The following is a 25,654-nucleotide window of genomic DNA, read 5'->3' as shown; positions in this document are numbered from 1 at the left end:
TAAGTACTTATTTCAACATACAAAGGTTACGTACACATTGTGACAGTGTTAAGCATTATAAAAGTCCTTTTTAACATCAAAGGTATGGTACGAATGCTGAGAGTTTTAAGCATTATAATAATCCTTGTTAATAAGTAATAATATGCATTTTACCTGTTTAAGTTTGTATGGTATATCATGTGTATTTTCTTGATGTGTGGCAGTAACAACAGCGTTATGTCTCAAACGAAACTTCTCTGTGAGAGGTTAGAATCAGTCATATGCAAGTCAGGAGCTGGTCTCGTCTTTCATATCAGCAACCAAGTACACTGCAGAACATGATCGTCTTAGAATTCTGTGAGAAAATGATAGTTTCTCTAACTACCAACCATATCACCTACAGGAATGTATACACTTGCAAATGTAAAGTTCCAAGTAGGAAAATGTCTATACACCCTCTTAAAGCGTGGCTTAGTTATTCTCAAAACAAAATACTCACTATCATTATAATACATTGTATCTTAAACTGTCATTGTGTCATGCTGAAGCGCTTGTTTGACATCTAGTTCACGAGCATTGAGTCATTATATAATTCTTGTCTGACATGTAGTTCACGACCATTGTATCACACAGTAGTGCTTGTCTGACATCCAGTTGACTAATATTGTAACTTACTCTAATTCTTATCTGACATCTAGTTCACAGCCATTGTGTCATACTGAAGTGTTTGTCTGACATCCAATATTGCTTGTCTGACATCAAGTTCACAGATCATTTTGTTATACTGAAGTGCTTATCTGACATTTAGTTGGCAGACCACTTCACAAACCATTGTGTCATATTTAGTGTCGTTTCTGACTAGCAGTTTCCTTGCTATTTGAACTATTTATATTTCTAGCAAAGTGATTTATATGCAAAGTAGGTTACACCGGAATGTTTCATACTAACAGCTAATGGCTTGGCTGACAGCATATTGGCAGACCACTGTGTCATACCGAAGTGCTTGTCTGACATGCAGTTGACGTCCATTTTGTCACACTTAAGTGCTTGTCTGACATGCAGTTGACGTCCATTTTTTCACACTTAAGTGCTTGTCTGACATGCAGTTCACGTCCATTTTGTCACACTTAAGTGCTTGTCTAACATCCAGTTCACAGCTTTTGTGTCAGGCTGAATTCTGTGTCAGATATCCAATTCAGAGATGATTATATCGTACTAAAGTACACTAAAATATTGCTGTGGAAAAAGCTATTGCTATATATGAAATTGTGACTTTGTAACTAAGACCAATACAGTATTTGTTGATTTTACTAAACTTGTTGGTTTTCCTTCTTTCTGTTACACAGTGTAAGACCTAGAGTAGGAACAAATGAGTTATGCTTTATAAATGTTGATTCCACATATATCTGTGATTTAAATATGTAAAAAAGTACAAAGAGAGTGATTGGAGGAAAGTTAAATACTTAAAATAATGGTTGCCGTTTCGAAATTTTCGTTCCATTAGCACTGAACACCTGAATCTCATGTCAGGTTTTGGATCTTGGTACTTTCTATCTTTTCTCTCTGATCAGTAACGTGTGTCAAGAATAATAATTTAAATGCATTCATGATACCTACTGACAAGTGCATGCACCTTATTGGTCATTTTGTAAAAGGCATATGGTCATTCAGTGGTGTTGTTAAATTTGCCACAGGAAATTTGTTACCAACACACACACACACACACATCTTTATGTGGTAGAAAGACGCACATACAAAAGTAACTGGAACTTTATTCATGGCACACAGACCACACCAAACTGTTTAAACTCTTTACAAGTCCTAAATATTAAATTCACAAGGCAGAGCCTACTCAGGGACCAACCATTTTTAAAAAAAAGGGCGACAGGTTAGAATTATCTTTCCAAAGATGATAAATGTTCTTCTATTTTCACAAAATAATTTTGTTAAAACTAAAATGGATAGAATATGTTATTCTTTTAAAGAAATCAGAGCGATACAATTTCTTTCCACATTATTGTTGTTATAAATTCTATGTGGCAGTTTTGTGACACTTGATAATAGTCGGGTTCTGATTCCGTATTGCCATCTTTATATTTGCTGATGACAAGTATAATAGTAGCCAGGTTCTAGTGTATCCAAACATTTCAGATTTCTTCCAAATAAAATGTTTGAATATCTTTGAAAATAAAGAATGATGGATATGTTAACGGTTAAAGACTTTGAATTACCCTAAGCTGAGCCTTGTTTATCTCAGAGGAAAGTTTTATGATTTCAGTTTAAACAGAGAAAATTGATGAATTGCTTAAGTGTTTATTATTTTGTTAATGGAAATATCACATTAGTGTAGACCAATAGAGGCATGAAAAGGGAGTCTGAATGTTATATGATTTGGAATTGAAATTTAATTACATTAGATGGCTTTGTAAAAGTTCCATTTAATTGAGACTATGTAGCCTTTTTTGTCTATTCAGATGTTTGACAAGATGTAAGTCCACGACCGAGCATGTACCATTGGTGAGAGTGTGGATAGTATCTCAGCATTCAAGGTGAGGAAGCCTCACCCTACCCACATACCTTAAGTACAGATCCAAAGTTGGTGCTTTTAATATGACTTTGAAGGAAAAAGATTTTAAAAGTCCTACCAAATGTGAAAATGCTGGGAATAATTGGAAGTTCAAAAATGAAAGTGTGAAAATGTACCAAGAGAAACATTTACACTTCTCTGTTTAAAAGGAGGGACATTATTCAAAGTTTATGAAAATAGGTGTATTGTATGTTGCACAACACATGAAGTTGATTTACTGATATTGCTAATGAAGATTTTAGTACATCATGTTCATTTACTGACATTACTAATGGAGATTTCAACACATCATGTTGTTTTACTGTTATCGCTAATGGAGATTTCAACACATCATGTTGATTTACCGACATTGCTAATGAAGATTTTAGTACATCATGTTTATTTACTGACATTACTAATGGAGATTTCAACACATCATGTTGATTTACTGTTATTGCTAATGGAGATTTCAACATCATATTTATTTACTGACATTGCTAATGAAGATTTCAAAACATCATATTTATTTACCGACATTGCTAATGAAGATTTCAACACATCATATTTATTTACTGACATTGCTAGTGAAGATTTTAACACATCATATTTATTTACCGACATTGCTAATGAAGATTTCAAGACATCATATTTATTTACTTACATTGCTAATGAAGATTTTAGTACATCATGTTGATTTACCGACATTGCTAATGAAGATTTCAACACATCATATTTATTTACTGACATTGCTAATGAAGATTTCAACACATCATATTTATTTCCCGACATTGCTAATGATTTCAACACATCATATTTATTTAATGACATTGCTAATGAAGATTTTATTACATAATGTTGATTTCCCGACATTGCTAATGAAGATTTCAACACATCATATTTATTTACCTACAGTGCTAATGAAGATTTCAACATATCATATTTATTTACCGACATTGCTAATGAAGATTTCAACACATCATATTTATTTACCGACATTGCTAATTTGAACACATCATATTTATTTACTGACAATGAAGATTTTAGTATATCATTTTGATTTAATGATATTGCTAATGGAGATTTCAAATGTATGTTTATTTACTGACATTGCTAATTTTGATGTCAACACATGATGTTGATTTACTGATAATGCTAATGGGGGTTTCAACACATCATGCTGAGCTAGTGATATTGCTAATGGATATTTTGACACGTTTCTTTATAGGCATGGGTAAAGGAGATGTCAATGGAATTACAGTTATACTTAAATGAATCTTTGCATTAGGAGTGCACTAGTAGTGGACTAATTGATATACCTTGTATTTGCAGCAAGATTGTGCACTCTAGTACAGAAAAAGCAGTGCGGTTGTGTGATTAAGTTCATACACTATAGCAAACAATGTATATGAATAGTGCACAGTTATCAGTAATTAGTGAATTCATAAGGAATGCCATTATTTAGCTCTAGTGTTCATAGACCATAATTGCATAATATGGTATGGCCTGTTATTCATCCATGTGTCCATCGTCTATCTATTGTCTGCCCGTTAACCATAAGCTTGTTATTGCCACTACCCCTGAACTTCTTAGAGGATTGCCATGAAATTTTCACACACAATCAATGCAAAGTCTGGGTGGCACTAATATTCTTGGTGCTACCTAGACATCCTATGTGGCAAGTATACGACATATTCAGTCGGATTCAATAACCCTATAGGTACTGTTCCGTCTATCAGTTTAACAACTGCTTCTACGACGAAGATTTTCGATTTTATGCCAAGACAGCAACTGAGGCTCTAGCACTGACTCTGTATACAGCTTCTCATTCTCACATCTAACATTCACCATCCAACCCTGCCTGATAACTTCCCTGTTTGCCTGGCCCCTAATGTGCTCAGCCAAGGTAATAAGATGACAACTCAAAGACCCCCGCAAAATAGCAGGAGAGCTGTTGTCCTTGCATTTGCGATGTACATTGTTTAATACTAATGTCGCACTTAAGAAGACGGACAATATCTAATCCAAGAATTTCATCGCGACTAATATCAGCTACAATGAAAACATTTCGTCTTTTGACGCCTTTCCAAGTAATTACTAATTAAGCTTGACAATTGTGTCACTGAAAATACTGACGACTCGGCTATTGACGGTTCTGAGTTTTGGCTTTCTTTCATCTTGTGCCTCATACCGCCGATTGATGTTGATAGAAACAGCTGTTCCGGTGGCCGCTATCAGAGCGAGCTCTGTTCCATTAACGAGACATTGCGTGCATAGTCCCTGTTTGTCATTTAAATAACGTACAGGCTTGGGGTTTTCTATACTTCCTATTTTCTTAGAGTCTACCTGATACTGGTCGTTATTCCTCCTCTGACGACTGTATTGCTTAATGCTTGGTGCACTCACTGCAATGATGACCCCGCCGATTGCATTTCCCGTACTGGACATTTGATCGCCTTTTATGTTGTACTTATATATTATTCAAGAGGAAAATATTTGCTTTGTTTGTTCAAAGGAAATAAAAAGTGTTAATTATTTGGGATATAATATTATTCTTGGGATGCTATAAATTATTTGAAGGAACTCCATCTCGACTTCGTTCCGTTCTTGAACGACCTGTATATTTCCAGTATTGAAATTTATAAGGAACTTTTCCTTCGTTTAGGACTTTCGTAGACCTTTATGACTAATTTGGATTCACTTCATAATACGATAAGTTCTTTTTACAGTTTCATTTGTAACTTTTATAAGTAAATTGTTTGTTATGTTTTGAAAAACTTGTTGATTTTGCTTCTTTTCTGTTATATAAGTGTGTGACCATAGAGTCGTAACACTATCATTACAATATTTTGTTGCTAACATATGGTGGCGATTTTTTGTATGCCTTAATTTGATCAATATCTATACTATTTTAATCATTTATCTTTGCCATTGTCAAAATCTTCATATTAGATCTCAACATTACGTTTCATTTTAGTAACAAATTTACGTAGTCGATACAATCCGGTAAACTGAAGTACTATAAAACAGCGCTATCTTTTGTACCGGGACTAAAAATAAATGAGTCGTAAGATATGAATTCATTCAGATAATGACCATAGATTACATCCATCTACATTCGTGACTAATGTCTCATTGTGTCACGGCGACGTTCTTGACATAGTTGGAAGGGAAACTATCACTTTTCTAAGATCTCATTTATATTAGTTTTATCATTTGTCAGCATACTCTTCATTTTGTAGCGAAAGTAATTAGGTCATTGTTGGGAAAATAAGGGCTTCTCGTATATATATATATATATATATATATATATATATATATATATATATATATATATATATATTAATAATAATAATAATAATAATAATAATGCATGCCCAATATTGTTGTTTAGCATTGACTCCCGTGTTACGTAACGAATCACTATCTCATATCGCAAAATAGAATCTAGCAGCAGTTATGGACAAATACGTAATACTGTGGCAGGCCAGTACCATTATTTAAATTACAAAATACCGTACTTAGAGAAAACGGATAGAGCAAATAAACTTTTCATCGATATGGTGAAGCAGTAATTAATCTATCTGTTCGCTTTGGAAATACATTTCTTTCTGCCTAACAGCCTATACCTATGGAAGTTCTGTTCTATTCGCACATCTATTTAACAATTTTTATAAACCTGTTCTTCTGATTTAATACACCATAATATGTATGTATACAAGAGATCCATTTTAGACTCGTTATATATTATTCTGCTTATTTAATAGTTATTATTATTATTATTATTGACATAATCACCAACTACGATCATCACCTTCAAATAACCTCGCGACAGCCCAGTCACTCTTTATACAGTTTTATTTACAAGTTCAGTTGTTGCTTGTATTCCCTGTCTAAACAATACTGACATTTAACACATTATGTCTGGAATACAGGTCGACAAATAGTATTGTGTCATTATCCCTCGATCATGTACAAAGCGGTATATAAATAGGAATACTTTACAAATAGTACAACCAGCAGTAATAAGTTCCGTTTATCGACGAAAGAAGCTCGAGTTCTGAAGCATCATGATGGAGATCTGGAAAACCCCCTTGATCTTTTGTACTGTAGTTGTTACAGTGACCAGCGCGATCATGATGGACCAGATTTCGTCAGATTCAAAAATTTCAGATGCCGACAGCAGTACACATTTAAACATTAGAAGTTTGGCTGAAAAATATTTACGGATGCTGCAAGAAGAAGTAAAAACTGGGTACTGAACGCAAGCTTAATACTGAAATGTGTCAAGACCATGAACTAGTGTGCTTAGAATGAAGACAAGTTTATACCAATCTTATGCCTGGTTCCTATATCAACTTAAAGAGATAAGTATATTTTCGTACAATAAATATAATTTAAAACTCCACTGCCTTCACTGTAGATATACTATTTTCAAGGGCTTGACCAGTTTCTTTTCTAGAATAGTCTTCCAAATCGTAATCCATTTTTGTATCACGTTTGCATTCAGTACCTGAATATCAGGGCCGTGTTTTATATGGGTCTAAAACCAGATCATTTCACCCTATTCAATGTTTCAATGAATTTTACTCATTTCAGAATCAGTATTGTGTCTAGTGCCTGTAAAAAGGACGTCTTACTGAAGTTTCTTGAAACTCAGCAGGACATGCTAAGCGCTTTTGAGGCTGCAGTGAAAGGTACTTTTGTATCATTTGATTTCTCTACAGCATCACCATAGTTACTACTATCGTTACTACTACTTTAATAAAAACTAGTGATAATACTACCACTAAAACCAGCGCTATTGCTTCTACAAAGACTATTAATAATCCTTCTTTAAGTGCTGCTGCTATTACTACCTCTACTACCGGTGTTATTGCTGCTACTCTTACACTTAGAATTAGTGTTACTACTAATGCTAGTGATGATGCGGTTCCTATTATTCCTTCGTCATGCGCAGTACTGTTGTAACAAACATTTCAGATTTTGGTAGTTCAGATATGAGCACATACTTCTATACCCCATGACTTACCACGTTTTACCCTTCCGTCACGGGTGAATGTATGCGGATTATCTAAAATGTAGGTAGTAAAAATAGTAGACATGATAACGTGAAAAGGCGGTTACTGTAAAACGATGTAGTTATTACGAGTTTTGCAAAACAAACTCTTCTAAGTTCCGAAGACATTATTATCATTTTGACTAGTTGATATGGAGATTTCTTTCTTGTGCTACTAAAATACTCCCATTGGAATAGGATTATTAATGGTCATTTTAATGTAAAAAATATATTTGCTGATGTTATTTTCGTTGTGTAGCTATATTTGCCTGAGGCAGATATTGTGTTAGAAGATTATACAAACAATTTCCTCCAAAATAAATTTGAGAGTGGAATGGTTAGCTCAAGCATGGGAATCTAAAATCCCGGTATAGAGGGCTCACAAACACGGGAAGATGATAACGAGCACGGGTGATGAGGCAATTAGTTGATTTATTGCTCTGAACCACACAGAGCTTTTAATGAATGGTTTGTTTATTCCTTTAAGTATTTTTGAATGAGAAAACTTTGCGTCTTTTTTCAGTTACCTCCCTTTAATGCTAGTAATATGTTGTTGCTGTTGTAGGGTTTAACCCCATTTTTCAGCACAAGATGTGATATACATGGCAGCCAGTATAAATGGTGGAGGAAGAACCCTGGGAAACCTCGGGAAGAACTACCGACCCACGAGAGCTGATAATAAGTGTTTATACTAAGATTACAGTCAGTGTAGTTAGGAAGTACAAGCAGATACATGTTAGAAGGCTTGAGGGTAGATTATGTCTGTTATGGAATTAGTTTTAACACCACGGTCAAATATTATTTTGTCATTACCTTGTATATGGCTCTTTTCTTTTATGATATTGTCTGTTCGTTTGGCCAGCCACATTATGTTGACCGGCCATTAGCTTTGCAATAGTTCAAGAGATCATCACAAGTTTGTACTCATGTTTTTATTGGTAAGTGTGACTGAACTAAGACTTTGGATACGAGTACCAAGGAGTGTGTGAAAGGCCGACATATTTAATACATTAGGACCTGCAAATGGACCACTTCTAACTGTGTAATTTCCACCTGAATAAAGCACAACTGGTTAGCAGTAAACAACTTAAACCAACCACTCGTGAGGGTAATGTAAAAATAACTAGAGCTGCAATAAAAGTAGATTTATGTGAGTTATTAGATTTCACAATCGGACAGCACCAGGGCGTAAGAAATGTTTTTGCCACGTTAGCGTAATTAAATATTAAAATTCCTGTATGAGCAAAGTGGTGGTGGTGGTGGGTGGAGAATTGCACGCTTAGTTGAAGTTTCTAAAAAAAAACGCCGATGTATCACAGCATCTATCGGTCATGTGGCAGTCAATTGTGTTTGTTAATTGGTCTGAAGTCCGGAATTTTACTTTCGAAAATGAACGTCACGTTGATTTTGAAGATTATAATGCGTTGATTCTGAACGTGCTAGGGCTCATCAAAGACGCAAGAAAAGTTCTATGTAAAATACCTCTAGTAATCGTACCAACAATACAACGCTCCGGCTCCTCCGGAATTAAACCAGATATCGTTCTTGGTGCGCACTTGAACATGCCGAATAATCGTAAAATATCAGAGAAGATGGATTGAAATTCTCATTACGTGGATTCATCGTGATCCACTTATGATCTTCAACCGCACCGACACCAAGGCTGTGAATGAGACGTTGGAACAATAAACAAAGACAGGATTATGATGGACTCTTGACAGATGCGTGTTAATTGAACTGCATGCATCTCCAAACATGCCATTCACCAGTGGAGTTACAAACAAAATCCAAAATATGTTCCAAAGGCAACACAAGTAGCTGTACGCGTCCCATGCCGGTTTCGTTACACTGTAGTCAGATGCGAAGTAGGAACTGAGTCGTCAATGTTGTACGTAAGGAGATGGCAGAAGTATTCATAAAACCTGTCGATGTCATGGCGCAATGGATACGACAATAGCTTCCCACACCCGCAAACATGATTATAACTATCGATGACAATCCTGAGTTTTTCAAGACAAGATATTTTGTTGGATATTCAACGAATATATCAGTTCCACCGATCAAAAGGTAAGCGATGACTGTCGCATCACTGGCTTATAAAGTGTCACCTTCATTATATACGTGCATATGAGTATGCATGGGTTCCCGACTGCTTATAATGCTGCAATATAAGTCGACTTCGCGCATTACTTTCCGTCACCAAACACGGTTTGTGACGCATTATTATATAAAACTAAAGATGAGTTGGAATTACCGACATCGGCCTTACACCTATCGTTCTCTAGAAAGCACATAATCATAATATACGTAAAGCATCCCCTATGTGGGCTACGATCATAACAGCTACAGCGTGTTCGTTTATGAATCTGACTGCGATTGCCAAGTTGAGTATCACTACACCCATAACGACTACCTTTTCTCACCAGTAGATATTACTCTACCCAAGTCGTGTATGTGGCCGTACTAATAATAGATCACAGAGGAGTTGGCTCGTCATTATATATAGTGTGCAAAGCTTGTTTATACTGAGGCAAGCTTTGTTAAAGTTGCTGTGTCTATCTATCTTGGAGTGTATGTGTTGGACTTGTCGAAGCTCATAATGTAAGAGTTTTACTATCATAGATCAATTCGTTTTAGTAGAATAGCATCAAGATTCTCCATATGGACACATGGTCATTTCCTGTGCTTATCGCCCTTGACGGCGTCTATGCATCTATGGCATCGACATAGTTGTAAACGAGTTTGACACAAGCGATTATCTAAGAGACCATTCGTTGTCTAGTAATGGAAATGAAAAGGTTGTTTTTAAGTTTTAAAGCCAATCGAAAAGTATGTGGGACTGCTTAATAAAATGCACTCGATTGTTGTCGGACTCGAGTGCGGTAAAAGAAAATCAAAAAGGGAGAAAGGTTGTTGTTGCAAAGTATGTCAAACATGATAGGAATGTGGAGTTTGTGGGTGAGCGACGAGAATTCGCACACACAGCAAATCTGATCTGGTCTAAGAAATATAATATGAGTGCATAGGTGGGTTTTTCTCTACTTCACACGAAGTGATAGACATTCAACGATGTGATCACCACATACGCTCACAGTCCAAATCACTTCACAGTTGATGCGTAGCGTATTAAAAGAGGCATTGTTGTCAGTTCTGCGTCCGCTGCAATGACTTGCAATTCCTCTTGCATAAACGCTCTAATTGATCACTATGTTGCGGGTTCGCCAGCGGGCGCCAGGTGGTAAGATATTGGCTATCCCCAAAATCAATTAGGTCTGAAACTGCAAAATGCATCGATGGACTACACCGGGTCCATAGTATGATGTATGAATTCCAACTCTCCAGGTGAATAGAGATACCGAAAGAGATTGGTTTTGAATGAGTCTAATACGGGTAATTGTGTAACTAATTTATGTGTAACAGGGTGAACGTATGGTGTGGCAGAATTAGGACTAGATTAACTATTAACACTAATGGAATTGTTGTTGGGGCCAATTCAATGGTAGCCGGTGTGTTTTGAGGAGCTGGTAAAATGGTTTCGTTATCGCTACATTTGCAAATACGTAAATTTCAGAATTTATCGCAAACGAGGATAACATAGTTAGTATATCTGAGTTTGTCACCATGTTGACGGAAATGGAAATCCATCGACAACTCAGAGGACAGATATGGAACATGGCGGTAATGGATTTACAGGCTATACAAATCGGGTAAATGTTTATTTCCAAATTAGTAATAACTACATAGCTTATGCCAGTCTTCATTTCTAGCGTTAGGAATATTTTAAATGTCTAAATGTTAGACAAAGTGCATACGCTCATATCTGAGGAAAATAAAATTAGTAAAGTCCGGAGGTATAGAAGAGCATTGGCCTATCTCCGCTATCGAAATAAAAAACTGCTATCATGACACTACCTGTTTCATGTTTCCCTCTCTCGTCTGGTCTAAATATTTTGTTTTTCCATTTCAGATCTACGCTACGACTGCACGTCTCCACCTCCGTCAGTCGAACATGCATCTGTTTTTGTTACAAATGTCAGTGGCACTCAGCAAGTTGCTACGTACACGTGCGATAGGGGCTACACGTACGGTGGGGGCAAGAAAGAGGTATGGTGCGATCGCGACCATGGTAGATGGGGCTTTGCATCCTTACAGTGTGTAGGTAATTATATTCAATAATTGTTAACAACCATATAGGGGTCGTCAAACTAGGTAGCATAAAAGGACAGGTTACGAATTCACCTTATTGTTATAAATAGTATCTACTGACAAGATCTAAGTGCACTCCCATATTGCTTACGGACAGTGTACACACTGCAATGAATACGCAGAACTCCACCGTATACTCTGTGATCTAATGTTGTTTTGCTCATATCAAAAATAGCGCGTAATATTAGCTTGTTATGTAATTTCGCGCCAAGAACATCGTCTTCAGTTGACTTCACCTACTGAAACTTAGCAAACATTTTACAGAGTTGTCCGTAGGTTTTCAGACACTGCCCACGTAGGGATATTTTTAGATAAGGTCATTATTTATCACGTCTAAACCACCTTATTCGTAACCTGTCTGTAGGCATGCGAGGCTTAAAGCCGCAATGCCGTCGCTATAATAAATTTCAACATTCTTCCAATCTAATAACCGCTCCAGTGGCCTAGTGGTTAGAGCGACCGCCTCGGATGCGGGAGGTCGCGGGTTAGAACCCGGATCGAGTCATACCAAAGACTTAAAGAAACAATTAAGCATTCAGAAGTTAGTGTATGACTGGTCGGTCTGGTGTCAGGATAATGTGACTGGGTGGGACATCACGCTACATGTCTGCGGCATGATGCCTCAGTGCTAGACATCACTATAAACTGCTACACTGCAGACATCGTAGCGATATGACTGAAAAATTGTTAAAGCTACCTTAAAAATCCAAATCACACACACGCTATTCCAATCTAAAGTTTGAAATGAGGTAAAATGATTTGTTAAAAAATCTACCCGACATGAACCGTACCTTGAAATAAATGCCGTTGAAATATTCAGTTTCGAGTTAATAGGTGTTACCCCTTTATTCAGTCAATTAAGTCTCTCGTAATTCCGTTCTTTTTTGGGAGTGGCCCTAAAGAAGTGATGTGATACATTCCAAATTTCCGTTAGTGAATAATATAGTAACAACCAAATTTGCATGTGGAGCACAAATTGATTCGAAATTGAATGAACCCAGGCAAGCCCGTTTTACTTAATCTGATCTGAGAGGAAAAAGCAAGCGTTCATTAGACACAAGACTAGGATGAATAATATTAATCAGCCGGTGCACTGGAACTTTTTGAAGGGAGAAATTACATTGCTCATTCTGTGAAAAAAATGTCGATATTGTGTCGTTGTAATGGAACTCTACGATTGTTAGAACCAATGTCTTTCAAGACTCGGTATTTTTTCCGATGATCTGGCATATAGGTCTTTTTGCACTAACGGCGGCATAGGACATCAAACCACTTACTAAGATCATTTGATGCATTCGGGAACTGACTCACCTAACGCTACTTTCGTTTGATATTGGAACTACATCATATGCAAATGTCTATAATGGAAAGTTTATAAGTTATTCTCAACGTTTCCTAAAACAATTCGTAGGAGAAATGAAAGTTATCCTATTTTAAACTTGATATACAACCCTTCGACCCTATTATCATTGTTACCGAGGAAATTGAATTATTTTACGTATTTTGTTAGTAACATGATTTTCCCGGTGAATGTTACGTTGTTATTAATGCAATCATTGTCATCTTTAAAGATTTTAATATTACGGTGACGTTGATCTCTCGGAATGACCTTAAATCAGACCAGATGTTAAACAATCAGAGATAGTAACTCAAGTATGTACATAGTTTGCATATTTGTGTCTTCCAGCGGCCACATCACACATGAGAAGAAAATGAAATAAGTTAAGAAATATCGGTTACTTCATTTGTATGAGAAAATATGAACGAGTTTCTATTAGCGATACTGCACGACGCTAGAAGTGCAATATAGATGAGACATAACTAGCTCATATTTTCATATTCAAGTGTAATAACTTATTTGTATCTACTCACTTTACATCATGGGATTATTCAAAAATGAACCCGTGTCTTCTCAGTATAAACCAAATTCACACAAAGAGGGATTTATATTTTGAAACAGATTCCTGTTTAAAGGGTAATTGAGTCACCAACAGGAACGCTCATCATGACGTAACATTCCAATGTCGCGCGCTAAGATTTTATTTAATCATACCTTTTGCAACTTATGTAACGTTGTCCGAAAAGATGCATGCCCAGGGTATCTTCAGCCAAATGCACAATGGACAGCATCGACCCAGCTAATTAATCCAATCCATCCCAACTAGATAAGCAAAATTTAGTTGGATCAACTGGAAAACAATTTTTTTTCTCTATTCCAGACCAACTGCAAAAGTTCTCCAAGGCGCATTCATTTATAGTATGACTCTAAATTTTGATTGTAAGGGGACCAGTGTGAGATTTTGTTTCCAAACGATTACTGCGCGCAGTACACTACTCTGTTCAGAAGTTGCTGGGTGGCACATGAATAATGTTAATGTGTAATCTTATCTTTTTCAAGTTATTTTTAACTATTTTATCCTAAATCATACATTGCGTGCAAATGGCTCGGATAAAAGAATAACCATTTCCGAAAAGAAGCATGTACAGTTTACTTGAAGGACAGTCGTTCCCGCCACATGCACAATGGGCTGTATCGACCTAGTTAATAACTCCGGTCTACCACAACTAGATAAGGAAATTTAGCTGGATAGACCGGAAAACAAAATCCTTCCATTCCAGATCAGCCGCGTAAATTACCCAAGGCGCAGTCATTCCTAATATGATTCTAAATTACGATTTTAAGTTGACCAAAGTGAGAATTTCATTTGAGACGATTAATGAACGCGAGGTATGCTTCTAAGTTTAAAAGTCGCTGGGCGGTGTTTTGCGTATGAAATCTGTCATAGTGTGTTTTATTCCACGTCACCTGTGCATTTACTTTGGAATCTTTGTATTTTGTAGTGTCTTATATTATTTAGCCTGATGTGGAAGCACAAAATGAGCATGTAATAGAAACGTTATTACATTTGTATAGTAAATTAAGAACTCGATTGTTTTATTTTGTTTTTTTCTTCTGAGATATACTGTACTCCAAACGCCGTGCAATATAGCTCAGAAAAGCTCGGTCAAATTTTTTCATACAAGTGCCAGTAAATATTTAACTATTTTGATTAAACGGAGCCGACTACCTTAGACTGAAGAATCGCGATAACGATTGCGTGGGGAGGATTGAAATATTTTGTAGACATTGGGTGTTAATCTTTATGCATGAACTTCTTTGTCAAACCCACCTTGACGATCACTTGGATGACCGTATGCTTCTGTGAACGTCCGAACATCCGTTGTATGTCCGTCCGTACACACCATAGATCAATATAAATGTTATTTTCCTTTAGATTATGCTCGATGTCATTCGGTTTGCTTTCTACCTAAATAAAACAAAAGGTTTCAAGCTGTCCTTTCATTTTAGCATACGCTGTGCTCTCCAGGGAAGCTATAAATATCAAAACTGAGGTTCGAACAGCAATTTTCTGTTTCATATCGTTGTCATTGGTCGATGCTATCTTGGACGCAATAACTATACTTATTCAAAACTTGAATTATCGTTATTTTCAGACATTTCCTTATGCAAGCTATACGTGCATCACAGTGGTTGATAATTATATCACAGTAACTCTTGACAGTCTTTTATAGGCATAGCGGTCAGTAAAAAGAATGTTGATATAAATGTGTTCTACGTAATGGAAGCAGAATATCGGTGTTCTTTCTTAACTGGTGATTTGTTTCTTTGTATGCATTAAGAATTAAGACACGGAGATAAGATGGGACAATATTCGTGAAGCAGCTTAGCATTCTGTGCTTATAGTGACCTTTTCGTTTAGCAAAAGAAATGATACGTTCTATTCGCACAATAAGTATATATTTTCTAGTTTGAAGCTATTATAGTTGTGCTACAGAGAGTAAGAGTGTTCTAAAAATGGTATAAAAAAAGCCAAGAAAAGTGCTTCCAATGATTTTTCTAACTGAATTCCAATCTTTGCAGGACATTCTTTACATGTATTCCTTATTTATGTATATATTTATGCCGTTGGTCGTTACCCTAAAAATGTAAGCCGAGATGCTTGTTCCAGTCAACGTCATCAAAATGTATATCATCATAAAAGATGGATGAAATTGAGGGGTACAAGTTTTGCTAACAATTATATTTTCAGTTGGTTTAGTTCAAATTTAATACCTACAGTCTCTCCTCGAGGCGTATTTACTGTAGATTATACCATTGTTAAGACTATTGGGAGCCATGACTGAATCTTCAGCTAAAACATATAAATGGATGTATTATATGCAACTAATTTGATACAGGCTCGAACGTCATCGAAACAACAATTAACATATATGAGAAATAATACTAAATATAATATAGATCTGTGGGAAACACCAGCTTTAATATGTAAGCTTCTCTACGTTTATGATGTAATCCCGTATGACACACCTGTCAAAGTCGTTCCTTATGTCTGAAAACAAAGCCTAAACTTCTTTACTAGTATGTACATCGTTGAATTAATTGAAATAATGTCGAGTCTCATGGAGTAAGACAGGACTGCTTGAGACCTATATAATTATAGGCCAGACGGTTAAATTATGTTTTTAACTAGCCAATCTACAAATAGCTTTTCGAGATAATATAATAAAGAAATGGGTCTGAACCGGATCTCCCTTTTTATGTCCTGAGATTATATAATCTTCCTTTCTAAAGACGAACACTAAAATCTGTAATGAATTGTCAAATATGAATAAGGCCCACTCTTGCTACAGCTTCCTCTTCCAAGGCATTGGGGTGATACAATCTAAACCATATACTTTAGGTCTATACAGACTTTTTGAAAACACTGAAAACATTTTGGTGGGATACATATGTATATCAGAAAGCGTTGTAGTAGGGATACATAATGCTGGGAGAAAATAATTATTATCGTCCACGCTTGATCACCGATGTATGTCCTAGAAAGTGCCATTTCGTTTTATCATTTTGCTTGCTTTGTTGTAATAAGATGAGGCAACAATATGACACCAACGAAGATATTCACTTACATTTCCTTGTCATTTTCCCATATTTTCCTAAAATAACAATTCTGGTTAACCGCATATGAAGATCGTCATTATACAACGGGAAAATGATCACGGCAGAATACATCTAGGAAACTATTGCATAGAATAAATACCCTTTGCCCAATATAATTAAATACATTTCCATGGATGAATTTATGTTTATAGTAGTGGATGTCTCTTCATCTTGGTCTAGGTAAAATGATGCCCATAAATAGCTTCCATTCAGAACAAATGCCTTTATATGGAGATGAAATATATTGTTAAACTAACGGAAACATTTTCAAAAATATTGACTTTGATTAAAAGGTGTCCTTTATGTGGAGATATCATCTGAAGCCGGTTTACCCGTACATATATCTAAAACTACCACTGCACGTGCCAGCAATTATTATGTCTGACATCTAACTCCTCTTGTCAGTACATTGACATCGTGTAGATACAGATCAACTGACTTGGGTGGGTAGGTGTGTGTCTGGGTTGGTGGGTGTGCGTGCAAAAGTCCAAATGGTTCTATTCTCCTCCAGACATATTTTGATTGACTAGATCCAAACAACATTATATAATTGAAACACAATCTGATTAATTTACTTTTGGGGTATTTCTGTTCTATGTGGGTAGGAATTTTGATGAACATGTATGATATACGTAGGTGGCCAAGTTGGCAATTCACTGTTAGGTAGAAATGGAGAAGTCTTTCTTCATCACACACACACACATAGACACACACACACACGTATGTATGTGTGTATGTATGTATAGATCTATCGATTATTATGTTCAAATTATATAGATATTCAATTATATATTTGTATTCATTACAATTGATGTATATAAATACTTAATGAATGGTTTGCGTTTCAGAATGCTTCAATGAGGCATCTAAGTACCAAGGCAAGAAATCCATTACAGAGAGAGGTATCGAATGTCAGCGTTGGGATAGCAAGTCACCACACAATCATACTTTCAAGTCATCGCAATTTCCTGAGAAAAATATTTCTTTGGCTGAAAATTATTGTCGCGCCCTAAACAGATTAGAACCATGGTGCTACACGACTGACCCCAACTTGGAATGGGACTACTGTGGAATTCCAAACTGTGACAGAGAATGTAAGAAAAACTAATCGCTTTTAACATTAAAACTGTCGTGTTCAAATGTATCCGGCCTCATCATCATCATAAATATCTTCTTTTTCAAGATTGGATATCCTGCAAAGGCCGAATTAATGGATTTCCCAAACTTGAATGTACATTCAAAATGTTTGTTTTTTTTAAACAAAATTCTTGCATAGTAATAATCTGACTGTATCCCTCACGGAGACGGTGTAAATCTCAGAGTGGCTACTTTTCTAATAATGTTTACAGCTTGTCTGACAGATCGACAATGATATCAAGTCTTTCTGGGATATTTGATATGCTTACAGCTTGTCTGACAGATCGACAATGATATCAAGTCTTTCTGGGTTATTTGACATGTTTACAGCTTGTCTGACAGATCGACAATGATATCAAGTCTTTCTGGAATATTTGACATGTTTACAGCTTGTCTGACAGATCGACAATGATATCAAGTCTTTCTGGGATATTTGACATGTTTACAGCTTGTCTGACAGATCGACAATGATATCAAGTCTTTCTGGGATATTTGACATTCATTTTTGCTGGAGACAGTTTGTTATCTGAGACTGGAATTAGCAAAGACCTTCAGCTAGGACAGTACTCCATCTCCAATAGCATTGATGAAAAGGGGGAATTAAACGCGATGAGGAGAGCACTTTACCGTGAAGAAATTATGGCACGCCATAAGTAGTGTTCGAACTTTAGTCATTGTACGATAAGATCATGATATCACCATTCTTTTATCTAAAATTATATTTGTTTCTTTCAGCTGAAAATGACTGCGGATTACCACAGCCACTAACCAATGCCAAGCCACACTATAGCTATACGAGCAATGGTGCGAGGGCCAGTTATGAGTGTCACAAATTATCCGGTTCCACGCAGAACATCTACTGTCCTGTGAGCGAATGCACGAGCACTGGTTGGAATGCTGTTTCTATGTCGTGCGGAGGTAAGAAAGATAGATTATAGATCATTGATCAAACATCGAATATGGGTATGTCACGGTTTATTTTATGTACGTAGTGGCGGTATATACAACTGTGCCCACATACAATTTGTATTGTACGATGCGAGAAATCCAGTAAAGTGATATGTTGGCAGCCAGGTAGATAAACCAAAATAGCTTTCTGTCAATTTTTTTTTTTATATTCTATTACTACTGGCCATTGGTCATCTTGTTGCTTTAGCAGGTGAGTAAGGTAGATAAACAGAGTTGTAAGAGGGTCGGTAGGTGAGCATATTATTTATTCTTAACTCTAGAAGTACCAGTCTATTTGTTTCATCTGTCTATCCAACTGTAAATCACACACACACACACACACACACACACACACACACACACATATTACAGATATATATATATATATATATATTACTCGCTTGTAGCATTGGTGTTAGAAATGTTACTTTCCGGTCTGAAGGTCTTTAATGTGCATTCATTTGATTTCAATCCGTCATTGAATATAACCGCAATTATTAAAGATAGAAAGCTTTGAAACAATTGCTTCTAAAATGCCGCTCAAAATAATTCGAACATTTAGACAACGAAGACCTGCCGTCAAGATCTTTCATCTTCAGAGGAAACCGATACGTCATCAAAATCAAACCGAATTTGACCATTGTTACACACACCATTCTTTCACAAAAGAGCTATCAAGTTTAAATAAAATGTGACAATCTGCCATTACATGTGTCCTCTGTTTCGAAATATAAAACATTTTTTATAATTTCTTATAAAAAATCGTTTTGCGTTCATTGGACTAACTTTGACCGAAAACATTAACGCTTGAATATCGTACAGACTGTTCCACATAATATGGCCACTGTTATGAAACGTATAAACATTGACAGAACTTGACATGAAACACCGTGTAAGAAATTCTGACCACCATATTCAGAGCGTCCTGACATACAAACCTTTCAGTCTTGGTCAAATGATGAAGTCATACCAACCACTATGGATAAAGATATAAAAAGCGGGAGAATCATCCAAAGACTTATTTTCATGTTAGGAGCCATCAACTTCACAGAATGAGCCTGTCTATTCTTCTTGCTTTGACTATAAAGCGGATTATGACTGTCATCCATGCGAAGAAACGTTATTAGTTTTTACTGACCATGGTGGCTTGGATTCAAAACTCAAATATTTGCTCAGACATTTCGGAAACCTCCATCTCGCTTTGGGAAAATGATGGAAGGCAATGAATACTGCAAATAACTGCTGTCTTCTTTTCAAAGTTTATATGACTACCCATAAAGAATGTCGATGATATCTGAAAACAATATCATTCCAAATGGAACGTATTTCATAAGAAGTATATTTCGTTGCAGAACATGATTGCTTTAGAAACAGTCAAGAATACATTGGAAAACGAAACTGTACCGTATCTGGGCGCATCTGTCAGGAGTGGAATGCGATGGTAAACTGCACTGTCTTCATTCTGAAGAAGAAAGTGATAAATAATTTTCGGAAACTAAACTTTCTCTTTTTGTCTGTCTCTATATTCAACATGTACTTAATAAGGACGACGAGATCTGATCTCCGATTCCTTATTTTAAAACTTGATGCCAAATATAAAGTAAAATGAAATGGTAGAACTGCTCAACAGAAAACATGAATACTGACTTTGATAATAAATTTCATCATTCTTCGAAATCTAACTAAAGGAAATGTTTTGAAAAATTAGCAACATGACATAAACAGATCTTTGAAATAATCAAGATATTGGGCTGAAATGACGTTCAAATATTTAGTTTAGAATTCAGAGGTGTCACATCCTACTTCAGTCAACGAATTCTCTCGTAATTCCGTTTTTTTATAGATAGGTCCAAAATATTGATGTGATACATTTGAAAAATTCAGTTAGTAACTAATGTACTAGCATCAATATTTGCACGTATCGAACAAACTAATTCGAGTGGGAATGAAGAGAGGTATGTCCGTATTTTAAGGAGATATGAGAAGAAAAAGCGTGAATTAGATAAAATAAGACTCGAGTGAATATCGGTGAACAGAAGGTGAGATGGAACACTTTAAAGGGTGACCATGAGCTGAATAAAGTCGGTCATATAGTGGTGTTGGCTTCTTATATGCACAAAGATGACGTAATCAAATCTTGTATTCCTACGTTCGATTGAAACGTTTTCAAGGTTTCTCAGTTAGAGTAGAATTTACATGATTCATAATGTGACGAAAAGTCAGTATTATCTGGTTTTATATAACCTAACGATATTTAAATCAAATATATTTCAAAGGTCAGTATTTTGTTAGATGATTTGGCATATACGACATTTTGAAAGTAACGGTGGCATTGTGACTTTAATTGCACAACAGATAGTGTCATCTGCATTCTTAATCTCTCATGCATACCATGTAAGCTACCACACACATTTACATTATCATTAGTAGGCAAGAAATTGTGACAGTATTAATTAGTCCTTCACAAACATTGTCTACTTTGTTTATCGGTACGAAGTAATCTCGTGCAGTTTTATTTCATATACCTGTGTGCACGTTTAAGTTAAGGCCATCGTGAAGTATATTGGGTTTGCAATTTTACTGTTCTAATTCTCATCATTTCCTATAAACACATTATCAAATTTCATTGTTTGCCACTTTTTGAATTTGAACTCTAGACATACGGCCATTTTGTTTGGCAAAACATGTATCCAATGCTTACATTACTCCTTGGAAGAAGGAATAATGAAGTAAATACTTTCTATTGTCCGTAGCTGAGATGCACGAAAATCAATCGTGATAGGCCAAGTAATGAACTTTGATTTTTCAATTAGCAAAATTGTAAAGATCATATGTTGGTCCACCGATCTGGCTGCTTTTATTAGGTATTGGTGTACCTTGTTCCCTAGAAAGAGACATGTCACTCTATTGAAAACAAAACATTTTGTCCATACAGTTCAGACGGTTCAATACCTTCCATATTTCTTGATTTGACATCGGAGATTTCATCTGATGTGGCAAGCAGAGAAAAGCAAATGCATTTTGGGAAAAAAGAAACCTACCTTTACCAAAACGATGCATTTCTATTTTGAGCTAGCGTATTTCGATAGTCCGTGTGAATTACATTCGGTTCCATGCAGTCGCTGGAATTGTTCATGGCAGGATAGAAAATAAATATCAATTTTGTTTTGTACTTGTACTCCTTTTGAAACTCCCTTAAAGGGCCAAACTATCTACTTGCAGAGAAGAACATCCAGGGATTCAAGATAAGACAATTTCTTCCCCATAACTGCTGAGTGTTGAAAGTATCTCTGTCGTTCTTCAACGATCATAAGACTTGTAAATCCCCTGATGTGGTTGCCATATTGGATTTTTGATTAGCATCCTTTTCATTTAGGACCAACTAAACGTCAATAAAAGTATTTTGGTGAAAACCCCGTTGTCAATATGATGATCCACTCAGGTGGATTTGTCAAAACAATCTTTCTGAACAGTGCATTTTTTGCAGGTAAGATTAGCACCATTTACATTTCGGACTAACAAGGTATCATAAGACCACATCAGACCCTTTCAGGCACATATGCCTCAAAGAGCTACTAACTTTCTCTGACTCTTCGAAGACAGGAACCTCCTACCCAGTACGATAAAAGGTTATTGCTCCAATTACTCTGATACCTTTCGTCACCATGGACAAGAGGATATCGGACAAAATAAAAAGACTTATCCAACCTTCTCCCTATATTTGAGTATACATGACCAACAAAATGTTAGCTTTGTGCCCAAAGTAGAACCTAACTTGCATATGAACCTGGCTGAACAAGACACCTACAGAACCACTCTGAAGGGCGTCTCTGTCGCACCTTTCATACAAGACCTGCTACCTCATGGCAACATTATCAGCAGGCAGAATAAGCGAAAATATGACCGATCAACTGACCCGAACAATATGCAGTTGCCACAAGACGGGTTCAGTTTTACACATGACGGCATCCTAATGACCAAGAACAGGTTGCCTTCGACGGGTAACTAAACGTTCATCATGAAACCTTTGTCAAGTCTTTACATATCAGTTCAAGACCACAAAATCAGCCTAGTTTGGGATTTGAAGTAGTATGTTCAGAGAACAGAACCGCTTCGTGGAGTGAGATCGCGTCTATTGTTATCACGAGAAGGACAGTAGGATATATCAACACAGACTATCTCGTCCCGCTTTAAGCATTCTCGAAGAAACAGATTTTACTAGGAAAAACTAGGTTTCATCTAGAACTAACTAGATCATAGGTTGAATATTTTTGAGTATTAATTTATCGCAGTACTCCAAGTAGTTTAGTTTTGTGCTAAAAGACGACATATAACAGACCTACCAAATAAACTCTCCTGATAAATGTACAAATGTATTCAAACGGCGTAATTGTGAAGATCGGTGTGATCATATATATATATATATATATATATATATATATATATATATATATATATATATATATATATATATATATATATATATATATATATATATATATATATCTGTGTGTGTGTGTGTGTGTGTGTGTAGTTATGTAGTGAGTCTTTAAAATAATGATTTATTTATTTCAGTTTCCACATGATCACAAGTTTATTCATGATTCCAAATATCCGGATGGTTCTATAGCCAAGGTAAGTACAAGCACTAATTAGTAGCATTTATAACTACCTATCCTTCTTAGGTTATCTTATTAGCTTTCTTTTTCTTCCTTGTATATACTCATTGACCAGTCTGCACCATAATTTAAATCAGTATTCATCGGTGCCACATTGCATGTTTTCACGGTTCATTTTAAGGCATTATATGTCAATTCTGACTATAGAGTTATGACGTTTTGTGTCAAATGGAAACTATGACATTTTCTTTCTCTTCTTATGTTCTCTTTCCTTATTAAGCATATACACTTTTGTAATATACATTTAAATTTGTGGTATTTTAGTTGAAGTGATATGCAGATATTAGCAATAGTCTAAAGGGTTCTGTTCTCCTCCAGACGGATTTTGTCCACTAGATTCATACAATGCTATATGGATTTCAACGAATTTTGATCATGATGTAAGATATATATATATATATATATATATATATATATATATATATATATATATATATATATATATATATATATATATATATATATATATAATAAGTGGCCAAGTTGGCAATTTCCCGATAGATGGACATGGATAAGTATTTTCATTTCATACGTTAAGTTGTATTATGTTGTGACCAGTTTGAACTGAATTTTATTTTTCTTAAAATTATTGCATTCAAGTGATTGTTTTCCCTGGAAATACAAAAGTGTTCTGATAATTGTTGTAAAAGATATTCATTGGAATTAATACTGAATTAAAAACTGGAATACTATTTTCTGTGATTCAGCAAGAGACTCTTGACACTGCTGCACTTTGTAGGTTATTACTGTTGTCATCACCTTCCATCTTGAATTTCATTGGGATTTGAACTGAGACTCACTTAGAACTTTTCATTGATAGCACTTGTGTTTTTAATTCTTGGATTACAATTTGGATTTAATTTGCAATACCATAAGTTAAATTTTCTCATTTTTCACTTTGTATTCTTGGGAAATAAATTATTTGTTTAATTTGACAAAGCTTGTTGTCTTCACTCTCTTCTATTCCTTTTTTCAAGACAATAGACACCACATCGCATATATTGGCCGCCATGTATCATATGCTGAAATATGCCCTTAGACCCACAAAACCAACCTAAACCACAAGAAACCTTACTATTTCATTTAATATAATATATTTTATATTTTGATAGGCTGAGAACTACTGTCGCGATCCAGATGGAAGCGGGACACCATGGTGTTACACAACAGATCCCGCTGTTAGATTCGAAACTTGTGACGTACCAAGCTGCGATCTGTTCCTGTAGAAGCCGCAATGTCAGGGTCAGCTATGTACACAACAGAAAGAACTATTTGTCTGTATTGCCTTTATGACGGAACACGAAACCACTTCTCACAACACAGAAAAAAATCGATGCCTGAACATTAATTCTAATTAGAATTCAAATAAAACAAAAGTACTGACAATACATAATACTGTCTTTCACTTCATTATTAATATGAACCGATGATAATAATTAGGTTTTGAAAATACTTGTAACGACCGTCTTGTTGCAAATTCCTCTCGAAAATTTCATCATAAAATGAGGCTGTACAAAGGTTGATGAAGTTATCAAAAGCGACGTCATGCCTGTCTGAAAGATCTGTGACATTTGATTCAATTGTTCAGAAGTAACTCAAGCAGAGTAAAATTGCCATCGCTACAATGGTAGCATGTCTGTGTCTCCCGACCTTCATTTAAGTATGCCATATAATTATATAGTAGAGAATTCCATACTGAAATACTTAACTATTTCAAAATACAGAAATATGCCATGACATAAAATAGTTTTAAAACTTTCGATAATTACAACCATAACTTATTCATTGTTGATAATTATAAATATCTTGTAGATATGTGAAATCTATAAAAATCCAAACACATGGTCACAAAACTTTCGTGATAGCTAAAAGGGAAGAACTGTACTCTTTTGTGATATTTGTAACAGAGGCGGATAGTAAATCATTTGTAACAGAAGCAGGTAGCATGTCATTTGAAGTGTAATCCATCATATACAGTTTATTAATGATATATCCTTGTAATCTTCATTAATATTAATAACAAGTGAAAGGGGCAGTTACTATAACGCATCAGTTTTGCCTTAAGGTGTCATATTTTCAAACTT

General features: G+C 35.6%; 1 protein-coding gene across 1 annotated transcript; it reads left to right on the top strand.

The window, feature by feature from the left end:
• Window positions 1-6,549: 6,549 nt before the first annotated feature.
• Window positions 6,550-24,963, top strand: LOC149773193 (plasminogen-like). Its single transcript, XM_089946677.1, has 8 exons — window positions 6,550-6,797; window positions 7,142-7,239; window positions 11,569-11,760; window positions 17,655-17,900; window positions 18,679-18,861; window positions 20,244-20,332; window positions 23,467-23,526; window positions 24,683-24,963. Exons 1-8 carry the CDS (start codon window positions 6,613-6,615, stop codon window positions 24,794-24,796), a joined length of 1,167 nt encoding a protein of 388 aa, XP_089802803.1. The 5' UTR covers window positions 6,550-6,612; the 3' UTR covers window positions 24,797-24,963.
• The last annotated feature ends 691 nt before the right edge of the window (window positions 24,964-25,654 follow it).

The sequence above is a fragment of the Sinohyriopsis cumingii genome, unplaced genomic scaffold (assembly GCF_028554795.1).
Source record: "Sinohyriopsis cumingii isolate HCF-2022 unplaced genomic scaffold, ASM2855479v2 utg000837l, whole genome shotgun sequence".
NCBI classification, from domain to species: domain Eukaryota; kingdom Metazoa; phylum Mollusca; class Bivalvia; order Unionida; family Unionidae; genus Sinohyriopsis; species Sinohyriopsis cumingii.
Note: the sequence above shows the minus strand (reverse complement) of the source record. Positions and strands in the feature narration are given on the sequence as shown.

Coding starts and splice junctions, on each gene's coding strand:
- LOC149773193 (XM_089946677.1), top strand. CDS start 6,613: ATGATGGAGATCTGGAAAACCCCCTTGATCTTTTGTACTGTAGTTGTT. Junction 6,798..7,141: donor CAAGAAGAAGTAAAAACTGG/GTACTGAACGCA, acceptor TACTCATTTCAG/AATCAGTATTGTGTCTAGTG. Junction 20,333..23,466: donor GTCAGGAGTGGAATGCGATG/GTAAACTGCACT, acceptor TATTTATTTCAG/TTTCCACATGATCACAAGTT.